Source organism: Macaca thibetana, chromosome 10 (assembly GCF_024542745.1).
Source record: "Macaca thibetana thibetana isolate TM-01 chromosome 10, ASM2454274v1, whole genome shotgun sequence".
Taxonomy (NCBI): domain Eukaryota; kingdom Metazoa; phylum Chordata; class Mammalia; order Primates; family Cercopithecidae; genus Macaca; species Macaca thibetana.
This window is the reverse complement of record NC_065587.1, coordinates 27271977-27294801: the sequence shown is the minus strand read 5'-3', so window position 1 is coordinate 27294801 and position 22825 is coordinate 27271977. Positions and strand designations below refer to the sequence as shown.

The 22825-nt window shown below is 49.4% G+C and overlaps 1 protein-coding gene across 8 annotated transcripts in view; it reads right to left on the bottom strand.

Moving 5' to 3' along the window:
* Positions 1-515: 515 nt before the first annotated feature.
* The window catches only part of SLC2A11 (solute carrier family 2 member 11), a 29333-nt gene continuing 7023 nt past the window's right edge, over positions 516-22825 (bottom strand). For 2 of the 8 annotated variants that reach the window (XM_050745923.1, XM_050745924.1), the window contains 9 exons: positions 17680-17840; positions 10650-10774; positions 9752-9881; positions 9054-9202; positions 4585-4772; positions 4362-4472; positions 3253-3505; positions 2852-2979; positions 516-2618 (listed from right to left, as the gene is read on the bottom strand). In XM_050745923.1, coding sequence (XP_050601880.1) covers positions 2418-2618; positions 2852-2979; positions 3253-3505; positions 4362-4472; positions 4585-4772; positions 9054-9202; positions 9752-9881; positions 10650-10774; positions 17680-17840 — 1446 coding nt within the window. In that variant the 3' untranslated portion in view covers positions 516-2417. The remainder of the gene's footprint in view (positions 2619-2851; positions 2980-3252; positions 3506-4361; positions 4473-4584; positions 4773-9053; positions 9203-9751; positions 9882-10649; positions 10775-17679; positions 17841-22825) is intronic. The other 6 variants (XM_050745925.1, XM_050745926.1, XM_050745927.1 and 3 more) reach the window with 6 other exon arrangements.

Below are 22825 nucleotides of genomic sequence, written 5' to 3'. Positions count from 1 at the left end.
ACTTTGGGAAGCCAAGGTGGGTGGATCACCTGAGGTCAGGAGTTTGAAACTTGCCTGGCCAACATGGCAAAATACCATCTCTACCAAAAATACAAAAATTAGCAGGGCATGGCGGCTCACACCTGTGGTCCCCCCTACTTGGGGAGCTGAGGTGGGAGGATCGCTTGAGTCCAGGAGGCAGAGGTTGCAATGAGCTGAGATCATTCCACTGCCCTCCAGCCTGGGCAACAGAGAGAACCCTGTCTCAAAAAAAAAAAAAAGTAGACAAAAGATTTGAACAAATTATTCATAAAAGAAAACCCACGAATGGCCATGAAAAGATGTCTAACATTATTGGTCATCAGGGAAATACCACAATTAAATGACAAGATACCACTACACACTCACTAGAATGGCTAAATTGAAAAGACTGACAATACCAAGTGCTGGTGAGGATTTGGAGTATCCAGAACTCTCACACATTGTTAACGAGAATGTGAAATAGTATTATCAATCACTTTTGAAAACAATTTGTATACAGTTAAATATGCATTTATTATTAAGCCCAGCAATTCATTTACCCAAAAAGCTAGACTGACTGTTTATGTCCTCCCCCGGTAACCTCCCCATACATTGAAACCTAATCCCTCATATGATGGTACTTGGAGGTAGGGCCTTTGGGCCTCTTGGGAGGTGGTTAGGTCATGAGGGCAGAGCCTGCATGAACGGGATTGGTGTCCTTATAAGAGACCCCAGAGAGTTCCTTTGCCCCTTCTGCCATGTCTAGGAGGACACAGTGAGAAGACCGCCATCAATGAATCAAGACAATGGGCCCTCAGCAGACACTGAATCCACTGTCACCTTGATCTTGGACCTCCCAGCCTCCAAAACCACGAAAAATACATTTCTGTTGTTTATAAGCCACCCAGGCTATGGTTCTTTGTTATAGCAGCTGACAGACTAAGACACAAAAGTAATAAAAACACATGTTTAGACAACGATTTGTGTAGGAACATTCACAGCAGTTTTATTCATGATGGCCAAGAATTAGAAACAGCCAAAATGTCCACTAACAGGTTGATGGATAAATAAATCATGGTCTAACCACAGAGGGGAATACTACTCAGCAATACAAAGGAGTCTCTCCTAATACATGCAACAACATGCATGAATCCTAAAAACTGTATCTGAAGCCAAGCCAGACACAAATACGTACATACAGTATGGAATGACTTCAGATTCTGAAAAAAGGTAAATCTGACTAATTGAGGCAGAAAGCAGGTCAGTGGTTCCCTGGGGCTGGGGCTGGGGTGGGTTATTGATAGCAAAGGGGCATGAGGGTGCCTTGGGGCAGGGTAAACGTTCCATCTGGATTGCGGTGGTGTTTCACAAGTGTATACACTTCTCAAAACTCACCAAATATAGACTTAAAATGGATATATTTGATTATGTGTAAATCGTACCTCAATAAAGTTGATTGAAAACATCAATTCCTCAGAAAATTCTAATCACTCCCCTCTCAGACTAGATCAGTCCTCCTGGTACGCACATCCATACCCACTACAACCTGTATTTATTTTTTTTGAAACATGGTCTCCTTCTGTTGTCCAGGCTGGAGTGTAGTGGCTCAATTAGGATTCACTGCAGCCTTGACCTCCCAGGCTCAAGTGATCCTCCCATTTCAGCCTCCTGAGTAGCTGGGACCACAAGCATGTACCACCACACACAGCTTATTTTATTATTTTTTTATTTTTTGGTAGAAACAGGATCTTACTGTGTGGCCCAGGCTGGTCTCAAACTCCTGGTCTCAAAGCGATCCTCCTGCCTTGGCCTCCCAAAGTGCTGGGATTATAGGCATCAGCCACCTCGCCTGGCCAACCTGTATTTTTCTTTCACTGCATTTCCTGAGTCTGTAATTATTACGTTTTAAAGAGATGAAGTCTCCCTCTGTCACCCAGCCTGGCATGCAGTGGTGTGATCGTAGTTTACTGCTACCTTGAACTCTTGGACTCAAGTGGTCCTGCTGCCTCAGCCTCCTGAGTAGCTAGAGCTGTTGGCACATACCACCATGCCCAGCTCATTTTTTAATTTTTTTGTAGAGACAGAGGGTCTCACTATGTTACCCAGGCTGGTTTCAAACTCTGGCCTCAATTGATCCTCCCACCTTGGCCTCCCAAAGTGCTGGGATTACAGTCATGAGCTGCCACAACCAGCCTGTAATTATGTTGTTACAGATTTTCTGTCAGTTAATTACCTTTAGCCTGGAACACCACTCTCACCACTGATTGCTAAGCACCTGGAGCCATGTCTGCACACAACGGGTGCTCAATAAACACTCCTTAAACAAAGGAATGCAGGAGGGAGTGAGGACCAGGGCCCTGGCAGGAAGCAGAGGACAGGACAGCAGCTGGCTTTGGCCCCTGGTCACCCCTTTGGGATTAGAGTTCTGTCGACTGGATAACCTCCGGGCTCCTCCACGTGGGGCCCTGGGCCCGCCTCGGGAAGTTGAGTCTGTGTAATTCTTCAGAGATCTCTTGGAGGGTCTTGCCTTTGGTCTCAGGAAGGAACAGGCCAGTGTAGATGGCCCCACAGACACAGACACCAAGGAAAGGGACATAGAGAAAGTGGGACAAGGCCTCCTGCGGATTAAAAGAGACCCCAAGACCTGGTGTGGCTCCATCAACCCCAAACGGAAGGCCCATGACAGGTTGTGAGGAGGGATTTGCCCCCCTCTTTGCTCCCCTAAGACCCCTCCCTTTCAGTCTCAGTCTCCCTGGATGGAAGCCTCCTGCTGGGGTTCTCAGCGGGAGGCTGAGATGACAGGGACACAGCCTAAGTAAGGCAGGGCCCCCAGCGGGAGGGGCGGGCCTACCATGATGAAGGGAAATCCCAGGCTGACCAAGAAGAGCATGATCCACATGAGCGCCCCGCAGACCATGCAGGCAGCGGGCCTGGCCATCTGGTCAAACAGCTCTGTGGCCAGGATCCCCGTCACCCCGGCTGGAAGGAGGGGCAGGGACAGGGGTCTGCTGGCCAGGGGTCCCTGCCTGCCTCTCCCCTACCCCAGCCCAGACATGGGAGTGGGAGCCCAGGCCCAGTCTGTATGGGGGACCCCAGGGCTCTCCTCCTGCCATTCCCTCCCAGAAGCCCCAGCACGGGGTGGTCTCTGAGGGCCCGCAGGGGACATTGCATTCACACCACCACCATGCACCCAGCCACCCATCACTCCTTCTATGTGATGACGGATGCCCAGAGCCCCTTGGGCCCACTCACCAGGGCCAATGCCAAAGCTGAGGATGGAGGCAAAGATGCAGGCCACGGCCAGGTAGAGTGTCCAGGGGAACGAGCTCTGCCATGGACGGGGCAGGGGTGAGGTGGAAGTTAGCCTGGCCTGGACCCTCCAGCCCTCATCCACGCCAGCTACCTGCAGGCACAGGGCCACAGTGAAGATGCTCCCCCAGCAGGCCATCAGGCTGTACCCACCGATGAGCAGCACGCGCCGACCCATCCTCTCGACTGCCACACACTTCAAAGGAAGAAAGCACAGACCCATGCACCCAGCCATGGTTCCTGAGGTGTGGGGCAGGCAATGGGAAGGGGTCTCCTGAGAAAGCTGGTGGTGGAGGTGGGGGTAGTTTATTGCTTCAATGTGACTTTATTAATTTCCTAAAGGAACTTGGTCAATCAATCACCCAACTTCAGCCAGTTTCCGCATCTCAAAATGGTGCTGGAAGTGACCCACAAACAATAGATGCTCTCTAACTCACTGCATTGATTGATTGATTGAGACAGGGTCTCGCTGGTCCAGCCCAGGCTGGAGTGCAGTGGCATAATCTCGGTTTACTGCAGTCTCAACCTGCTAGGCTCAAGTGATCCTCTCACCTCAGCCTCTCCAGTAGCTAGCACTACAGGCAAAGACCACCACACCCGGCTAATTTTTGTATTTTTTGTAGAGACGGGTTTCACCGTATTGCCCAGGTTGGTCTCGAACTCCTGATCCCACCTCAGCACTATCGCCTGGGGTGGAGTGCAATGTCACCACCTCGGCTCACTGCAACCTCCACCTACCGGGTTCATGTGATTCTCCTGCCTCAGTCTCCCGAATAGCTGGGATTACAGGTGCCCGCCACAATGTCCGGCTAATTTTTTGTATTTTTTAGTGGAGACAAGTTTTCACTATGTTGGCCAGGCTGGTCTCGAACTCCTGACCTCGTGATCCACCCGCCTCGGCCCGAAGTGCTGGGATTACAGGCGTGAGCCACTGCACTCGGCCCCTCACTGCATTTTAACACCATAAGCTGGAGTGTAAACTGGTTTAATGCAGAGGACCTGGGGGTCCCTCCCCCAAGGGCTGGTGGAAGAAGGGCGCCCTCCAGACTCACACTAACAATCGCCATGAGCAGCTCGCAGCTCCCAGTCCCGATGGTGGCATACTGGACTTTCGCTTCTGGCACTCCTGCTTTCTGGAACACGGAGGAGGCGTAGGCGTACATCTGGGAGAGCATGGCTTTCAGGCCTGGGCTCCTTTCCACCTCCCATGGCTCCCAGCAGCCTGCAACACCAAGCCTCCAGGGCCCAGGGCATGGGGCGGGGCAGGGGTCTCACCAAGTCATTCCCGCAGAGCTCCATGGCACTGCCCAGCACCACGAGGCTTGTCACCTGTCTCCTCAGGGCCCGATGCTGGAACAGCTCCCATGGGCGCCGGGCACGGCAGCCCTGGCAGGCAGCGCGCTCCTCCTCCAGCTCCTCCAGCTCCCTTGCCAAGTCCCCTGAGCCCCGCAGTCGCCGTAGTGCTGAGCCAGGGAAGAGGGTACTGAGCTCCCCTTCCCCAAGCCCCTCTTTGGTCCCCCCACAGGGACCCTCTCCTCCATCACACCATTCCTTTCCTTCTTGGCTCACTCTCTGTCTCTGTGTCTGTCTCTGTGTGTGTGTGTCTCTCTCTGCCTCTGTCTCTCTCAATCTCTGTGTCTGTTTGCCTCCCTGGTCAGATGGAGATGATCTTCCTGGCCCTGACATTTCTCAGGGCTGTTGGGGTGTTGCTACCGTGGATGAAAAAAGGCTTTAGAAAGAAACTCGGGGTTCTGCAGACAATATCATGACTATTGCAGCACATTATCAAACTCAATTCTTCACCCCTCCCTGCATCCATGCTGCTTGCTGTGTGATTTTGCAGTTCCTCCCACTAAAGGGGCAAGTACCGCCTACATCCCTGCTCCTGGCTCTGGGCTTGGCCAATAGGATGAGGCTGCAGTGAGGGCGTGCCATGTTCCAGCCTGAGCCTTAAGAGGCCTTGCTCACTTATACTTGCTCTTCTGCCACCATGAGAACATTCCAGGCTAGCCAGGAGGATGACAAGAGACATGGACAGCCATTGGCCAGGCGCAGTGGCTCAAGCCTGTAATCCCAGCACTTTGGGAGGCAGAGGCGGGCCTGAGGTCAGGAGTTTGAGACCAGCCTGGCCAACATGGTGAAACCCCATCTCTCCTAAAAATACAAAAATTAGCCAGGCGTGGTGGCAGGCGCCTGTAATCCCAGTTACTTAGGAGGCTAAAGCAGGAGAATTGCTTGAACCCAGGAGGCAGAGGTTGTGGTGAGCCAAGATCATGCCATTGCACTCCAGCCTGGGGGACCAGAGTAAGACTCCGTCTCAAAAAAAAAAAAAAAAAAAAAAAAGAGACATGGACAGCCAAAGGGGCCCAGATGAGCCACCCTCGCTGGGACTGTTCTAGATCAGCCAATGCCCAGCTGAGCTGCAGTTGCAGGAATGACCAAGATCAGCAGAGACATCAGCCAGAACCATCCTAGATCAGCCCAGCCCAGAGGACCTAGAGGCTTAGGCTAAACAATTGCTTGTTTTGTTTGTTTGCTTACCACTGAGATGTTACGATTGTCTATTAGTCAGCAATAGAAAGCTGATCAATAAATTGGCACCAGGAGTGGGTGCTACCATAACAAAGACCTGTGAAATATGGTATTAATTCCAAGACCAGGAAAAGGATGGCGATGAGGTTGAAGAAATGAAATGCTATGTTATATAGTGCAGTAACTTGGAAGAAAGAAAATGGGCTCAATGAACTTATGGACTTGAGCAAAGAAAACTCCAAATGTTGAAAGCATGAACTGGTTGCTGTTAAATGAGTATTCTAAGCTCGCTGTAAGACATGAAGAATTAGCTCAGAAAATAACTGGCCAGTTTGCAAACAGAATTCAGAGGCAACAAAATTTAATTAAATATAGCATATTTCAGAAACGTTGGGTTAGTTGAAAACAACAACAAAAATGTTTTCTCACCTCTATCCTCTCCAGCTAGCAAAAGAATCCCAAATTAAGTAACAGCCTGTGAGCAAAGATCAAATCCGGAGCACTGCCAGGAAGCCATGGACTCATAGTAAAGATCAAATCAAGCGTGTGGCTTAAAGCAATGCCTCATAGACCCTCACAGCTAGAAAAGGGGGCATTTAGGAGGCTTGCGGGCGTTGCTTCAGGGTAGCCTGACATACCCTAAATAACAGCAATTAGGCCTTGGGAGAGAAGCCTGTCTCAAAAGTAATTGTGAGCGTGGTTTGTTGGCACATGAAAAAACCTCAAATACATAGAAAACTCACATTATTTTTGAGAAAGTTGTATTGGCAAAAGCTCTGCTTTTTGACCAGGACAATTTGAAATATAAAGACTTCTGTGCCCCAACTTTTCTTTTTTCTTTTTTTTTTTTTTTTGAGATGGAGTCTTGCTCTGTCACCAGACTGGAGTGCAGTGTGCAGTGGCACCATCTTGGCTCACTGCAACCTCCACCTCTCAGGTTCAAGCGATTCTCCTGCCTCAGCTTCCCTAGTAACTGGGACTACAGGCGCATGCCACTACGCCCAGCTAATTTTTGTATTTTTAGTAGAGATGGGGTTTCACCATGTTGGCCAGGCTGGTCTCGATCTCTTGACCTCGTGATCCGCCCACCTTGGCCTCCCTGGTATTACAGGTATGAGCCACGGCGCCCAGCCTGCCCCAACTCTCTGTAGACAGGAAGCAAGCTGAGAAATTTGCTCAACCATCAAAAGCAGCACACTGTGCAATGCCCTCTTCAGAAGGAATCAAGGAAGGTGATAGAAAAGGAAAAACATCTCAGAGGGCAGACGCAAGAAGCATGGAGAGCCACACATAGTGGTGTGTGCCTAGAGTCCCAGCTACTCAGGAGGCTGAGGCAGGAGGATCGCTTGGGCCCAGGAGCTCTGGGTTGTGGTACGCTAGGCAGATCAGGTGTCTACACTAAGTTCAGCATCAATATAGTGACGTCCCAGGAGCAGGGACCACCAGGCTGCCTAAGGAGGAATGCACTGGCCCAGGCTGGAAACGGGACAGTTCAAAACTCCTGTGCTAGCTGGATACAATGGCTCATGCCTATAATCCAAGCACTTTGGGAGGCCAAGGAGGATGGATCACTTGAGCTCAGGAGTTTGAGACCTGCCCAGGCAAAAGGTGAAACTCCATCTTTACAAAAAATACAATAATAAAAAAAAATTAGCCAAGCATGGTGGCACGGGCCAGTAGTCCTAGCTACTCAGGAGGCTGAGGTGGGAGAATTGCTTGGGCCTGGGAGGCGGCGCTTGCAGTGAGCTGAGATCACACCACTCCAGCCTGGGCCACAGAGTAAGACCCTGTTCCAAACAAAACCAAAAAACCAAAACAAAAACGAAGAAAACTTCCATGCTGATCAACAATGGGGTCATGCCTATGAATAGCCACAGTACTCCAGCCTGGACAAGCGAGAACTTGTCTCTAAAAATTAAAGAAAAAAAAAAGAAAAAAAAAGAACCATGGCCTGGGGTGCCCTTCCTAGGGGGCAGGGGACAGAGCCGGAACTTGAACAAAGAATACTCCCTACCCCCAAGGCAGGGGACATGGCCGTATTTTCCTAGGGGCACTTCAGAATTGTTATAGATTAGTGACTGCTCCATGCCTGCCTTGCTTCCTCGTTTTTGAAATGAGAGCTTTAATTCCGGTTACCTCATCTTACTTTTCACCATTGCACGCTGAGTGTGGGAAGGGAGGAAGACTTATCTTTCTAGATCCTAGGTTTCTGGATCAGGAAAAGGCCCATATAGACTTAATGTGGTGTAAGATCTGGGACTTCAAGCCTGATGCCATGATTGGATGAGGCTCTGGGGGATCCTGGGATGGGACTGAACACATTTTGCACAGAGGAGAGACATAATAATTGTGGCCATGGTGACAGAGAAGAGTACACTAATGGGTTCTGGTCTTCACCCCTCCTTAAATCCACACCCCTTGCGATAGGAGAGGATATGCCATCAATTTTCCCTTCCCTTGACTTGGGATTTGGCAGCATGACTGACTCCCTTTGGCCAATGGAATGTTAATAGCATGAGGGGACCAAAGGTTTGGAAAGCACTTATGCAACTGGATTTGCTTTCTTGTTTCCCTGCCATCATCATACTATTCCTAGGCTAACCCGTTGGTACCAAAAGTGAGAGGACAGAAAGTGCAGCAAAGCTGAATGACTCCAGTCCAGACTAGCCCAGACCGGCCAAGCCGCAGCTGAACCTCACCGCTGCCCCCGTCCCCCGCCCCATGCTGTGAGGTAGCCCAGCTGAGATCAGCAGAGCTGCGCAGCCAGCCAGGCAAGCAAATAAATAAAAGATGCAGTAAATAATTGTTGCTTTAAACCAGAAACGTGGCAGTTGTTCCTTAGGCATTCTTATTGTAGCCATAGTTGACTGATAAGATGACCATCACCCAGTTGGCATTGGGTAGGTGAGGTCTTGCACAGGTGTTTGACCGTGTGTGTGTGTGTGTGTGTGTGTGTGTGTGTTTCTCCACACCACTCTGGAGTTCTTGAATAACAGTGGCTATGTCTGATCCATTTTGCTGCCTGGCAGTTTGGACAGCCACTTGATAAGAGTTCTGACTGAAGGCAGGTATGGGCAGATCATGAAACTGAGACACAAAGAGAGGGATAGCTTTTCCTTGATAAATGAAACCTATGAAATGGGGACCCATATACTCTGAGGAGATGCACCCCTTGGTCAAGGCAGTCTGGGAGCCCAAGGACAGAGACTCACCTGCCAGGCAGGCCTCGGTGTCTCCACAGTCAATGAGGAGGTAGCGTGGGCTTTCGGGGACCAGAGGCAGGGAGGCGAGCTGCAGCACCCCGGGCACCAGGCAGCTGGCCAGCAGCAGAGGCCAGGCCTGAGGGTCACCTAGAAGCTCCCTAAGGAGGCAGAGGAGAGGCCAGCCCAGATTCCTCTTTGCCAGAGTCCTACCACCCTGCTCTCCTGCCCACCTGCACACCTCCCTGCAGAGGGTCTGCAATTGCCCCGTGCCTCTTCCTATCCAAGTCTGGGTCTGAACATCAAGATCCCTCCCACCCAGGCTGGGACCAAGAGAGGACAGGGACACTGCCCCACCTCATCCCTAGCAACTCCTCTTTCCAAGAGTCCAGGCTCTGCATTCTCCTCTTTTTTCTGGAATGACTGGAACAGGTTTCTCTTTGAAAGCCCAAATCTTTACCCTCTCCTCTGTCAAGACCTGTTATTTGCTCCCTGACCTGGAGAGGATAGGATAAGGTGATTCACATTGCAGTATGTTGACTGATACCCATTTTGTGAATTGGCAGCAGAGATGTGGATAGAGGATTCGATGCCTTCATGCAAAGCAACAATGCTTTAATCTACTAGTGGGTAGGGGAGACATTTAGGTGAAGAAAGGTTTTTACTGGTATCTCTGAAATACTCAATGCATGTGGGGGAGGGGTGCTTACCTGAGTCCGACCACCTGTCCCATCACGATCCCCAGAGCGGTAAAGATGGCTGAGCTCATGGCCACAGCTCCTCGGAGCTCCTTAGGGGCGCTCTCCCCCAGGTACATGGGCTGGATATTCATGCTCACGCCTGGACGTGTGCACAGCAGAGGCACATCAGCCACCAGCTGGGACTTCCCTCCACGACATCAGCCTGTCTTCCCTGCCCCACTCAGCACTGTCCAGCCACTCAACTGGATCCTGGCACTGAGGGCTGATATATATCCTTTTATACTTTGGCTGCCAGGAAGCTCATGGCTTACAGTGTTACTCAAACATGGGACCTCTGTTAGTGTTAGTTTGCAGGTGTTTATTCCCCCACCCCTACACAACTTTTCCATTGTTCTGTACCTACTTTAAATATCTAGTCATATGAGTCTTTTAAGATAAACTATATTTCATCCTTTTGTGACAAAGGTAGGCATAAACAAAAAATAAATAAATGAGGCTGGGTGCGGTGGCTCACGCCTGTAATCCCAGCACTTTGGGAGGCTGAGGCAGGCGGATCACGAGGTCAGGAGATCGAGACCATCCTGGCTAACACAGTGAAACCCCGTCTCTACTAAAAATACAAAAAATTAGCCAGGCATGGTGGTGGGAGCCTGTAGTCCCAGCTACTCGGGAGGCTGAGGCAGGAGAATGGCGTGAACCCGGGAGGCGGAGCTTGCAGTGAGCCGAGATGGCGCCACTGCACTCCAGCCTGGGCGACAGAGTGAGACTCTATCTCAAAAAAATAAAATTAAATAAATAAATAAATAAATAAAGGGAGGAAATGAGGGAAGAAATGAAATAAAAGAAATTAATGAATTTATGAATAAATAGGCATAGAGAGGTAGGACGAGAAGCCCCCACCCCATACCTGCACTGACTCCCACAAGCAGTCTTCCCAGCATGATCATCTCAAAGGAGCCTGCTTTGCGGCTGAATCCAAACAGAATCGCTGCCAACACCACAAAGATGTTATTCACCAGGAGGGACTTCTTCCTTGGGGGAAGCGAAACACACAGAAAGAGAGGCTGTGGTTCAGTCCAGAGGGACCATCCTTGGGGACCACTCTTTGCAACTCTAACAAGCCCTGATCACACACACACACGTTGTGTATTTGTGTTTCAGAGTCTAAACTGCATGAACGGAAATGACCATTATACCTAGGCTCACCTATGGTATGCCTTCAGGTGAATATTCCCACTCCCCTCCCCCGCCATGCACCCCAATTACTCTCCTTTCTGCCTACAGCAAAGCTTGAAATAACAGAATTTATGTGGTATGGCTTTCCCCCTTCAGATTAAGTATTGTTCTCCCCAAACTTTTTGAAAATGAAGGGACTGGCCAGGGGTGGTGGTTTATGCCTATAATTCTAGCACCTTGGGAGGCTGAGGTGGGAGGACTGCTTGAGCCCAGGAGTTTGTTTTTTTTTTTGTTTTTTGGTTTTTTTTGAGACAAAGTCTTGCTGTGTTACCCAGGCTAGAATGTAGTGGTGCAATCTTGGCTCACTGCAACCTCCATCTCCCAGGTTCAAGCTATTCTCGTGCCTCAGCCTCCAGAGTGGCTGGGATTACCGGCGCATGCCACCACACCCAGCTAATTTTTGTATTTTTAGTAGAGATGGGGTTTTTCCCTGTTGGCCAGGCTGGTCTCAAAGTCCTGACCTCAGGTGACCCACCTGCCTTGGCCTCCCAGAGTGCTGGAATTACAGGCGTGAGCCACAGCGCCCAGCCAAGACCCTGAATTTAAATCTTGACTCTGTCATTCATTCGTTCATGACCTCAAGTATGCCATTAACTACTTTGAGTCCTGGTAACCTTGCTGTCAAATGAGATGAGAGTTCCTACACTTATAGGTCTGTTGGAACACATAATTTTTAAAATATATGTAAAAATTGGGCTGGGCATGGTGGCTCATGCTTTTAATCCCAACACTTTGGGATGTCAAAGTGGGCAGATCACCTGATCCCAGGAGACCAGCCAGGGCAACGTGATGAAACCCCATCTCTACAAAAAATACAAAAAAATTAGGCTGGGCACGATGGCTCACGTGTGTCATCCCAGCACTTTGGGAGGTCAAGGCAGGCAGATCACCCGAGGTCAGGAGTTCGAGACCAGCCTGACCAACATGGAGAAACCCCATCTCTACTAAAAAAAATACAGAATTAGCCAGGCGTGGTGGCACATGCCTATAATCCCAGCTACTCAAGGCTGAGGCAGGAGAATTGCTTGAACCTGAGAGGTGGAGGTTGTGGTGAGCCGAGGTTGCGCCATTGCACTCCAGCCTGCGCAACAAGAGCAAAACTCCATTTCAAAAAAATATATATATATTAGCTGGGCATGATGGCGCACGCCTGTAATTTCAGCTACTCAAGAGGCTGAGGTGGGAGGATTGCTGGAGCCCAAGAGTACGAGGCTGCAGTGAGCCATGATCACGCCACTGCACTCCAGCCTCGGTGAGAGAGTGAGACTGTCTCAACAACAACAATGAAGGTACTAATATGTAATTTATCAGATTCAATACAACTCCAGGGAGGAAGAACAGGGACTTTAGAGTGAAGGAATGGATGCATAGATAGTCAAGTGGAGTTTCCTTATATTTTCCTCCATGTATTACAGAGTCGCTTCTCACAACTCAGAATGGCTGTATGTCTCAATGCCTTGATCAATGGGACAGACACCAATCCAAGGAGGGGCCATTGGAAATGTCACCTGTTCCATCATGATGAAGCATTAGCTTTGGCTCCTAATACTGAGCTCAGAAGTGCTGTCATACAGATCACCCAGGAGAGCTCACTGTGATGATACAGCTCACTGTACTGAGAGGGAAACCGAAGACCAGAAGTGGCCAGTGTTCTGCTCAAAGTGACCAACACATTGGTGATAAAATATGAGCCAAAGCCTGTGTGTCTTGTGTCTAGAGAATCAAAAATGACAGTAGATTATAACAAACTTGATCCAGTGGTAACTCCAACTGTAACTAATAATTATAATTACAATGACAGACATTTTCCTCACTGGAATTAATAAATCCATTAATAATAATTAAGTACTTCAATCTGGTGAGTGCACTTTGCTCCATTTAAATACACAGACATTGCCAAAAACACTTAGCATTCACCTTGCAGGAAGAGTCATACACCTCCACTGACCTGCCTTAAGTATATAGCAGCAGCCGGGTGCAGCAGCTCATGCCTATAATCCCAGCATTTTGCGAGGCTGAGGTGGGCAGATCATGAGGTCAGAAGTTTGAGACCAGCCTGGCCAACATGGTGAAACCCCATCTCTACTAAAAATACAAAAAGTAGCCAGGCTTGGTGGCATGCGCCTGTTATCCCAGCTACTCAGGAGGCTGAGGCAGGAGAATCGCTTGAACCGGGAGGCGGAGGTTGCAGTGAGCTGAGATTACACCACTGTACTCTAGCCTGGGTGACAGAACGAGACCCTGTCTCAAAAAAAAATAATAAATTTTAAAAAAGGATATAGCAGCTGTCCATCTGTGGGCGACAGTCCATTCCACAGGGACCTGTGCATCCCACAGGACATGCTGCTGTCCCACTATTTTGATGAGTTCATACAGAAAGGACCTGGAGAAGAGGAAGCAGCAAGTGCACTAGATGTCTTGGTAAGGTACACTGTGACAAAGAGTAGAAGATTAAAAACGAGACAGGGGGCTGCCACTCCAACGAAGTTCCTGAGGTCTAGAGGACTAAGAGGTGGCAGCGTATTTTCTCCAAAGTGCATGACAAATTGCTGCACCATAGTCCCCTTCCTCTAAGGAGGAGGGACAAGCCTCTGAGAGCTTCTTTCCATTTTGGAGGCAGCGGAATACCACATCAGGTGTCGTGACCTGGCACATTTATCAGGTGACTTGAAAACCTGGCAGTTTTGAGTGGTGCTAACCAAGAGAAGTATTTCTCTAGTGGGTCGAAGCCAAATTCACATCGCACTAGCAACTATACACAATCACGGCCCCAAGCCAAGCTCAAAGAGCTCTGCCACTCAACCCTTTAGCTTTAGGAGAGCCTGTGGTGCTCAAAGTGGCAGTTAAAATACTCTAAAAAGAGGTCACAATGCAAAACCAAAGATTTTTAAGTTGAACTACTCTCCTTCAGCAAATTACTAGCCTCTTTTATATATACATATTATATATATTTTTTGATATATATAAATATATATTTTTCATAGATATATAAATAAATATGTATATTTATTTATTTAGAGATGGGGTCTCACTATGTCACCCAGGCTTGAGTGCAGTGGTGTTATAACAGCTCACTGAAGCCTCGACCTCCCAGGCTCAAGTGATCCTCCCACCTCAGACTCCTGAGTAGCTGGGACCACAGGTGTACGTCACTATGCCTGGCTAATTTTTTCTTTTTTTCTTGTAGAGATGGGGTTCTGCTATGTTGCCCAGGCTGGTCTCAAACTCCTGGGCTCAAGAGGTCCTCTTCCCTTGGCCTCTCAAAGTGCTGGAGTTATAGGCATGAGCCACCATGCCCAGCCTGCTATCCTCTTAAGGAGAAAGAGCTCCTGGCCTTGTCACTAGGCCCTAGTGAGGAATAAACACCAGGCTGCGGGATGCCACAGGGCCATGTACTTATCATAACTGGGTGCTGTCTGACACCCTCCTACTAAGCTTGAGTGTGCCCTGTACTACTCCGTCACTGAATAGAAGTGGTATAAACCAAACTTGCCCAATGTGGGCCCCAAAGTTTCCCATGAATAGGTCACTCACATCAGTTTGGACCTAAAAGGTATTGAAGGACTTAAACCTATCCAATAGATTTTTTAGCATGGACTTTTTTTCTTTTTTCGAGACGGAGTATCGCTCTGTCACCCAGGCTAGAGTGCAGTGGCGCAATCTGGGCTCACTGCAAGCTCTGCCTCCCAGGTTCAAGTGATTCTCCTGCCTCAGCTGTTCACGCCATTCTCCTGCCTCAGGCTCCCCAGTAGCTGGGACTACAGGCGCCCGCCACCACATCCGGCTAATTTTTTTGTATTTTTTTAGTAGAGACAGGGTTTTACCGTGTTAGCCAGGATGGTCTCGATCTCCCAACCTCATGATCTGCCCGAAGTGCTGGGATTACAGGCATGAGCCACCACGCCCAGCCTAGCATGGACTTCTTTTGCCTCTTTTTATTTTTCTTTTCTTTTTTTTTTTTTGAGATGGAGTCTCACTCTTGTTGCCCAGGCTAGAGTGCAGTGGCACGATCTCGGCTCACTGCAACCTCTGCCTCCCGGGTTCAAGTGATTCTCCTGCCTCAGCCTCCTGAGTAGCTGGGATTACAGGCGTCCGCCAACACGCCCGGCTAATTTTTGTAGTTTTAGTAGAAATGGGGTTTCACCATGTTGGCCAGGCTGGTCTCGGACTCCTGACCTCAGGTGAACCCCCCCGCCTCAGTCTCCCAAAGTGCTGGGATTACAGGCGAGAGCTACCGCACCCGGCCTGTCCCTTTTTCAAAAGGTTTGGTTGGACAGACAGTCTTAGATGAAGCAGAATTTGAAGACTGGTTTCAAGGAGGTACAGGGAAACACTAAGTGGGTGTATCTTTTAAAATTAGCCCAGAATCTGAAAATATAGCTGGGTACCATGGCTCACGCCTGTAATCCCAGCACTTTGGGAGGTCGAGGTGGGTGAATCACCTGAGGTCAGGAGTTCGAGACCAGACTGACCAACATGGAAAATGCCGTCTCTACTAAAAATACAAAATTAGCCAGGCGTGGTGGCGGGCGCCTATAATTCCAGCTACTTGGGAGGCTGAGGCAGGAGAATCACTTGAACCCGGGAAGCGGAGGTTGCAGTGAGCCAAGATCACGCCATTGCACTCCAGCCTGGGCAAGAAGAGCAAAATTCTGTCTCAAAAAAATAAATAAATAACCCAGAACCTGAAAATATACATAAATATGTTTCTGCTTATCAGAATCCCCTTCCTGCTGCAAAGAGGCTCTTCATAATCATGCATAATCATGGACAATATGACCTTCTATCTGTAGATGGCATTCAACTGCCTTTGACCATCCTGGTGCTTACTCAGTTGGGTGATGAAGCAAATAGGGTAGAAAGCACAGAAAACGCACATGGGCTCAACAATAGGGGCTTCCTGGCACCGAGATGACTAACCCACCTGTTCCCCTACGCAACCAACCCTGAGCACCCAAAGATGGCAACACATTTCAGAGCTCCAGTCAGCTGCTGAATGGAAGAACTACATCCCCCTGTCCTGGGGAGGGGAACAGACATTTGACATAATCAGAATAGGCATATGTGCTAAATTTGAATTTTTAATTTCTTCCTTTCATGCTTATGCCAGCTGAACCAGGTATCATGAGATAGCCACACAATAGTTATTACCTCCATCTTCGTGGGAAGAGCCCCACTTTTGTTTGCGATTGTTCCCCTACTCCCCACGGTGCAGATATGAGCCCCAGTGGTCTAATCCAGTCTTGGTGATCCTGTGCTAGTGTTATGGTTTGATGGTTTGTGTCTCTTCCAAAATTCAGGTTGAAATTTAATTTCCAATGCAACAGTATTTAGAGGTAGACCTTTGGGAGATTGATTAGGCCATGAGAACTCCACCTTCATTGATGGGACTAGTGCTTTATAAAAGGGCTGGAGGGAACTAGGCAGGCTCTTTTTGCCTTTTGCCCCTTTGTCTTCCCTGAGGACACAGCATTCGCCCTTTCTGCCATATGAGGACACAGGGACAAGGAACCACCTTAGAAGCAGAAAGAGTAGCCCTCACCATACACTGAATCTGCTGGTGCCTTGATCTTGGACTTCACAGCCTCCAGAACTGTGAGAAAGTAAATTTCTGTTCTTTATATATCACCCAGTCTCAGTTATTTTATTATGGCAACAAAAATAGACTAAGATCGCTAGTAAGCCAGCTGTTTTGAAACAGGGGCTCACTGTGTCATCCAGGCTGGAGTACAGTGGCACAATCAAGATTCATTGCAGCATCGATCTCCTGGGCTCAGATGATCTTCCTGCTGCAGCCTCCCGAGTAGCTAGGTCCACAGGCATGTGTCACCATAACTGGTTGATTTTTTTTTTCTTTTTTTTTTTTTGAGATGGCGTCTTACTCTGTCGCCCAGGCTGGAGTGCAGTGGCATGATCTTGGCTCACTGCAGCCTCTGCCTTGTGGGGTCAAGTGATTCTCCTGCCTCAGCCTCCTGAGTGGCTGGGACTACAGAAGTGTGCCACCACACCCTAATTTTTGTATTTTTAGTAGAGATGAGTTTTCGCCATGTTGGTCAGGCTGGTCTGAAGCTCCTGACCTCAGGATCCACCCGCCTCGGCCTCTCAAAGTGCTGAGATTACGGACATGAGCCACTGCGCCCAGCCCATACCTGGCTAATTTTTTGTAGAGATGGGGTCTCACCATATTGCCCAGACTGGTCTCAAACTCCTGGACCCATGCAATCTTTCCTCCTTAGTGTAATTCCTCCCAAAGTGCTGGGATTACAGGGGTAAGCCACCCTGCTTCTAAGAACTTCCTTTCATGCTATGAGCTGCCCCAATGTCCTTTGAGCTATTACATTTTTGATTCTGTTAATCAGAGTCAGTTTGTGTTGTTTGCAATCCAAGAACTGCATTAGATATGCAGATGGAAAGTGAGGCCCAGGAAGAAAATACTTGTTTTAGGTCAGTTAGCACTTGTTGGTAGATATGAAATTAGAAACCAGGAGTCCTCCCTCTCTCGTAGCACAGGACTGTTTGCTCTACCAAATCCCGGAAGATGTGTCTTGCAAGGTGAAACTCCAGGCAGAGTAAGAGGCTGGATGAGGAGCTGATCTGGGCCTGGAGCTTGCTGGGCCTCTTCCTGCTTCCATGTCCCTCAGCCTGCAGGCTGCAGCACTCTTCATTAAAGGGCATTCAGGGGGTACGCAGGAAGCACTTACCTTCCCAGCGTGATGGCCAAGGGACCTGCAAGCAGTGCTCCAAAGAGGCCTCCTAGGGGATACAGAGACACGATGAGGGACCACATAAGTAGAATTAGGTGGTCAGGCAGTGGCTCTCCAGTACGCGCCTGCCACGTCTCATTGGTGAATTCCTGAATGTGCTGTGGACAGAAATGCCAGTCAGCCTTCTGGGGATGGGGGCGTGGGGGCACTAGACAAGACAAGCCTTCTCCCCAACAGGGTTCCATGCTTCTGCAGAACAGGCAATGAGAACAGGCACCGTGTCTTCTGAGCTCCCCGTGGAGCAGGAACTAACTCACCTGAGCACCTCCCCTGTGCAGGGCACCATGCTGGTTCTAATCCCTCAATATCCCTCAGAGCCTAGCATTGGACATGCCCCATTTTCCCCTCTTTGCAAAAACACTTTTTCTCCCTACTCACACAACACTTCTGACAGCTAATGTGTGGATTTTTTCCACATCAAGCAATTCTCTAACTCTCCGGACACGAGCTGGAGTACTACAATGGAATCCCATTCTGACACTATCCACTTGGAGTTAGCATCAGATCCCACAAGTCAAAGGGCTCCATTCCACAAGACTGTCCCCTCTTCAGATGCCAACTGCAAGACCAGGTTTCCTGCACTTCTGACCAACTGGCCATCAACTGGGGATTCCTAGGACCCTTTCCATGGGTTTGAAAATTTGCAACAATGGCTCACAAAACTCAGGAAGGCCCTTTACTTACATTTACTGGTTTGTTATGAAGGATACAACTCATGAACAGCCATATGGGAAAGATGCACTGGGCATGGTCCTGGGGGAGTAGGTTGCTAGAGGCTTCCATGTCCCCTGCAGGAGCACCACCTTCCCAGCACCTCAATGTGTTCACAAACCTGGAAGCTCATCAAATCTTGTTCAAGAGCTTTTATAGACCTTAATCTTCAGCTCCTCTCCCTTTTTCAGAGTTCTGTGAGTGGGGCTGAACATTCTGACCCTCTAATCTCTTGGTCTTTTTGGTGACCAGCTCCATCCTGAGGCAGTCTAATGGCCCTACCCTGTCACCTCATTAGCATACGCGCAGGTATGATGAAATGGGGCTCATTGCAAATAACAAAAGATGCTCCTATCACTCAAGAAATTCCATGGCCAGGCACGGTGGCTCACACCTGTAATCAGAGCACTTTGGGAGGCAGACACGGGTGGATCACCTGGGGTCAAGAGTTCAAGACCAGCCTGGCCAACATGGTGAACCCCATCTCTACTAAAAATACAAAAAAAAAATTAGCCAGGTGTGGTGGCAGGCACCTGCAATCCCAGCTACTTGCGAGGCTGAGGCAGAAGAATTGCTTGAATCCGGGAGGTGGAGGTTGCAGTGAGCCAAGATTGTGCCAATCTTGGCAAGTAATCCTCTTGCTTCAGCCTCCCGAGTAGCTGGGACTACAGGCGCCCGCCACCACACCCGGCTAATTTTTTTGCATTTTTTTAGTAGAGACGGGGTTTCACTACTTTTGGGAGGCAGCCTCCCAAAGCACTGGGATTACAGACATGAGCAACCATGCTCAGGCTTGGTCACTGTCAAGACTGGGGATTAGGCTCTGGGAGAGGTGAAGTGACTTGCTCACAGCTTTAGCCATGGGTCAGGGTTGTACCAGGTAGTTTGGACTCCCCAGACTCCAAACCTCAGGTGAGTGAAGGGAAGTCACATGGTTAGGAAAGAAGTGGGGAAGACATGGACACCCTTCTCTTGGTTAGAGATGAAATGTCATTTGCAGGTCTCCCGACAGAACAGAACACAAGAGAGGGCAGTGGGTTCAGGTGCTGGGCCAGCTCTCCCCTGCCCAGCTCAGGGCAATGACTGGCAGCCTAGTGACCACCAGCTGCCTCTCGGGGGAGGAACTGTCCACAGGAGCTGGGACCAGGGCCAGCTTCCCCTGACATTGGCTGGAACTCCTCAAGAGTGACCATTGACAAAGATTCTCCTCAGAGTTTTCTAAGCTCTTTTTTTTTTTTAAAGATAGGGTCTCCCTCCCAGCACTTTGAGAGGCCGAGACGGGAGGATCACAAGGTCAGGAGATCGAGACCATCCTGGCTAACATGGTGAAACCCCATCTCTACTAAAAAATACAAAAAAACTAGCCGGACGAGGTGGCGGGCACCTGTAGTCCCAGCTACTCAGGAGGCTGAGGCAGGAGAATGGCATAAACCCGGGAGGCGGAGCTTGCAGTGAGCTGAGATCCGGCCACTGCACTCCAGCCTGGGCGACAGAGCGAGACTCCGTCTCAAAAAAAAATAAAAATAAATAAAGATAGGGTCTCCCTCTGTTGTCCAGGCTGGAGTGCAGTGGCATGATCGTAGCTCACTGCAGCCTCGAACTCCTGGGCTCAAGCCATCCTCCCACCTCAGCCTCACAAGTACCTGCAAATACAGGCTCATACCACTGCGCCCTGTTGAATATTTTTTTACTTCTTTGTAGATACTGGATCTTGCGTGTTGCTTAGGCTGATCTCAAACTCCGGGGCTCAAGCAATCCTCCCACCTCAGCCTCTCAAAGTGTTCAGATTAGAAGGGTGAGCCACTGCGCCTGGTATTCTGAGCTCTTTTTCAACTAGGTCTCAACTTTTGGACTTCCGTGTTCATCTCTGCCTTGTTCAGTTTTAGCAAGTGTCCTGCTAAGTTGATTTAGCTAGAATCCTCATCCTCCACATCTGATCACTTTCAAAATCTAATTGGCCTCCTTATCCTCTGCCATCCTCCATGATGTCTGGTTACCCTGGCCTGCCCTCAACAAGAATCCTGTTGGGTCAATTTAACCAGAATCCCCCACAAATGCCTGATGATCCTCTCAGTCATTGTGCACCCACTGACCCTGCTCTACTCCTCGGCTATCAGTTCTCGCTTGCCCATGCTGTATTTGAAGTTGAATCCAATCTTTCTGCCTCAGGGCAGGACCCCATTGCCATGGTCCCTCCAACTAGTGCTTGCCACCTCTTGAATAAAGTCTTCGTTACTGTGCTTTGACAAGTGTCATTGAATAGTTTTTGTTTTTGTTTTTGTGATGGAGTTTTGTTCTTGTTGCCCAGGCTGGAGTGCAATGGCGCGATCTCGGCTCACCGCAACCTCCGCTTCCCGGGTTCGAACAATTCTCCTGCCTCAGCCTCCCAAGTAGCTGGGATTACAGGCACGTGCCACCATGCCTGGCTAATTTTGTATTTTTAGTAGAGATGCAGTTTTTCCATGTTGGTCAGGCTGGTCTGGAACTCCCAACTTCAGGTGATCCACCTGCCTCAGACTCCCAAAGTGTTGGGTTTACAGGCGTGAGCCACTGTGCCCAGCCTTTTTTTTTTTTTTTTGAGAGGGAGTCTCCCTCTGTCACCCAGGCTGGAGCACGGTGGCGAGATCTCAGGTCACTGCAACCTCCGCTTCCTGGGTTCAAGCGATTCTCCTGCCTCAGCCTCTGGAGGAGCTGAGGTCACAGACACGCACCACCATGCCCAGATAATATTTCTACTTTTAGTAGAGACAGGGTTTAATCATGTTGGCCAGGCTGGTCTCGAACTCCTGACCTCAAATGATCCGCCTGCCTCAGCCTCTCAAAGTGCTGGGATTATAGGCATGAGCCACCATGTCCAGCCTGAATAACTTTTTCTTTAACAATTAGAACTTAACACTATTCAGCAGGGTAGGGGAAGCCTCTGAGCCTAGGAAAGTCTCCTTTGTGAGGGCTGGTGATGGCCGTGGGAGGTAAGGTCTGAGTGACCTGCCCAGCCCGGGATGGACCCCTCTCTAGTCTGAGTGTGCACTGGAGTGGGTGCTCAAATGCTTGATGAATGAATGAATAAATAAACCAATGCCTCACGCCTGTAATCCCAGTACTTTGGGAGTCCAAGGCAGGCAGATTACCTGAGGTCAGGAGTTTGAGACCAGCCTGGCTAACATGAGGAAAGTCCACTTCTACTACAAATACAAAAAAATTAGCCAGGCATGGTGACAGGCGCCTGTAATCCCAGCTACTCAGGAGGCTGAGACAGGAGAATCACTTGATCCTGGGAGGCAGAGGTTGCAGTGACCTGAGATCTCGCCACCGTGCTCCAGCCTGGGTGACAGAGGGAGCCAAGATCACGCCATTGCACTCCAGCTTGGTCAACAAGAGCAAAACTCCATCTCAATAAATAAATAAATAAATAAACAAACAAACAAACAAACCAATGTAGCCAGCTCAGACCCCCCTTTCTAAATTCTCATCCTTGCTTTAAGAGGCTGGGCTGCTATCATTCTTTCTATCCCCATCTCTATCTTCTGCTAACAAATATTACTTTGGAGGAAGTTCTCTCCATAGTCAAGTACAGCTCTTGGTTCCCCCATAAAGGTGATCATCTGGCCCAGATCTGGCCAATCCGAGCATCCCAGCCTCCTGACCACATTACTGGTCTGGGAGCGGACACGTAAACCAAACCAGCCCCTCGGGCTCTTCCCTGCCTTTCTACATGAGCTAATCTGGAAGACTTTTGTTGGTGGGGGGAGTTCTCAGCTGGCAGGAAGTGAATCTGGTGACAGCAGCTCCCCAACTGGGTATGAAAACAAGGCCAAGGCAGGCACGGTGGCTCATGCCTGTAATCCTAGAACTTCAAGAGGCCAAGGTGGGCGGACCACTTGAGCTCAGGAGTTCGAGACCAGCCTGGGCAACATGATGAGACCCTGTCTCTACTAAAAAATACAAATAAAATAGCTGGGCTTTGTGGTACACATCTGTGGTCCCAATTACTTGGGAGGCTGAGGTGTGAGGATCGCTTGAGCACCTGAGCTTGGGGCGGAGCGGAGGTTGCAGTGAGCCGAGATTGCGTGAATGTACTCCAGCCTGGGTGACAGAGCAAGACTCTGTCTAAAAAAAAAAAAAAAACCAAGAGAGGAAAATCAGGGGCAGGACAGCAGCCACAGTTCTGTCCTAGGGCCTGGTTCCTACAGCTCTCCCCCAGTGCTGTGTGAAGCCCCATATCCCATCACTCCCAGTTATGTGACTAGGTACTTGCCCTTCTTACTTAAGCAAGTTAGAGGTAGGCTTCTATCACTGGGGCTGAAAGACCCATCCTTTCCACAGACACTCACAGAACATCGGCTCGGGCCAGGCTACGACCAAGTGCTGGAGA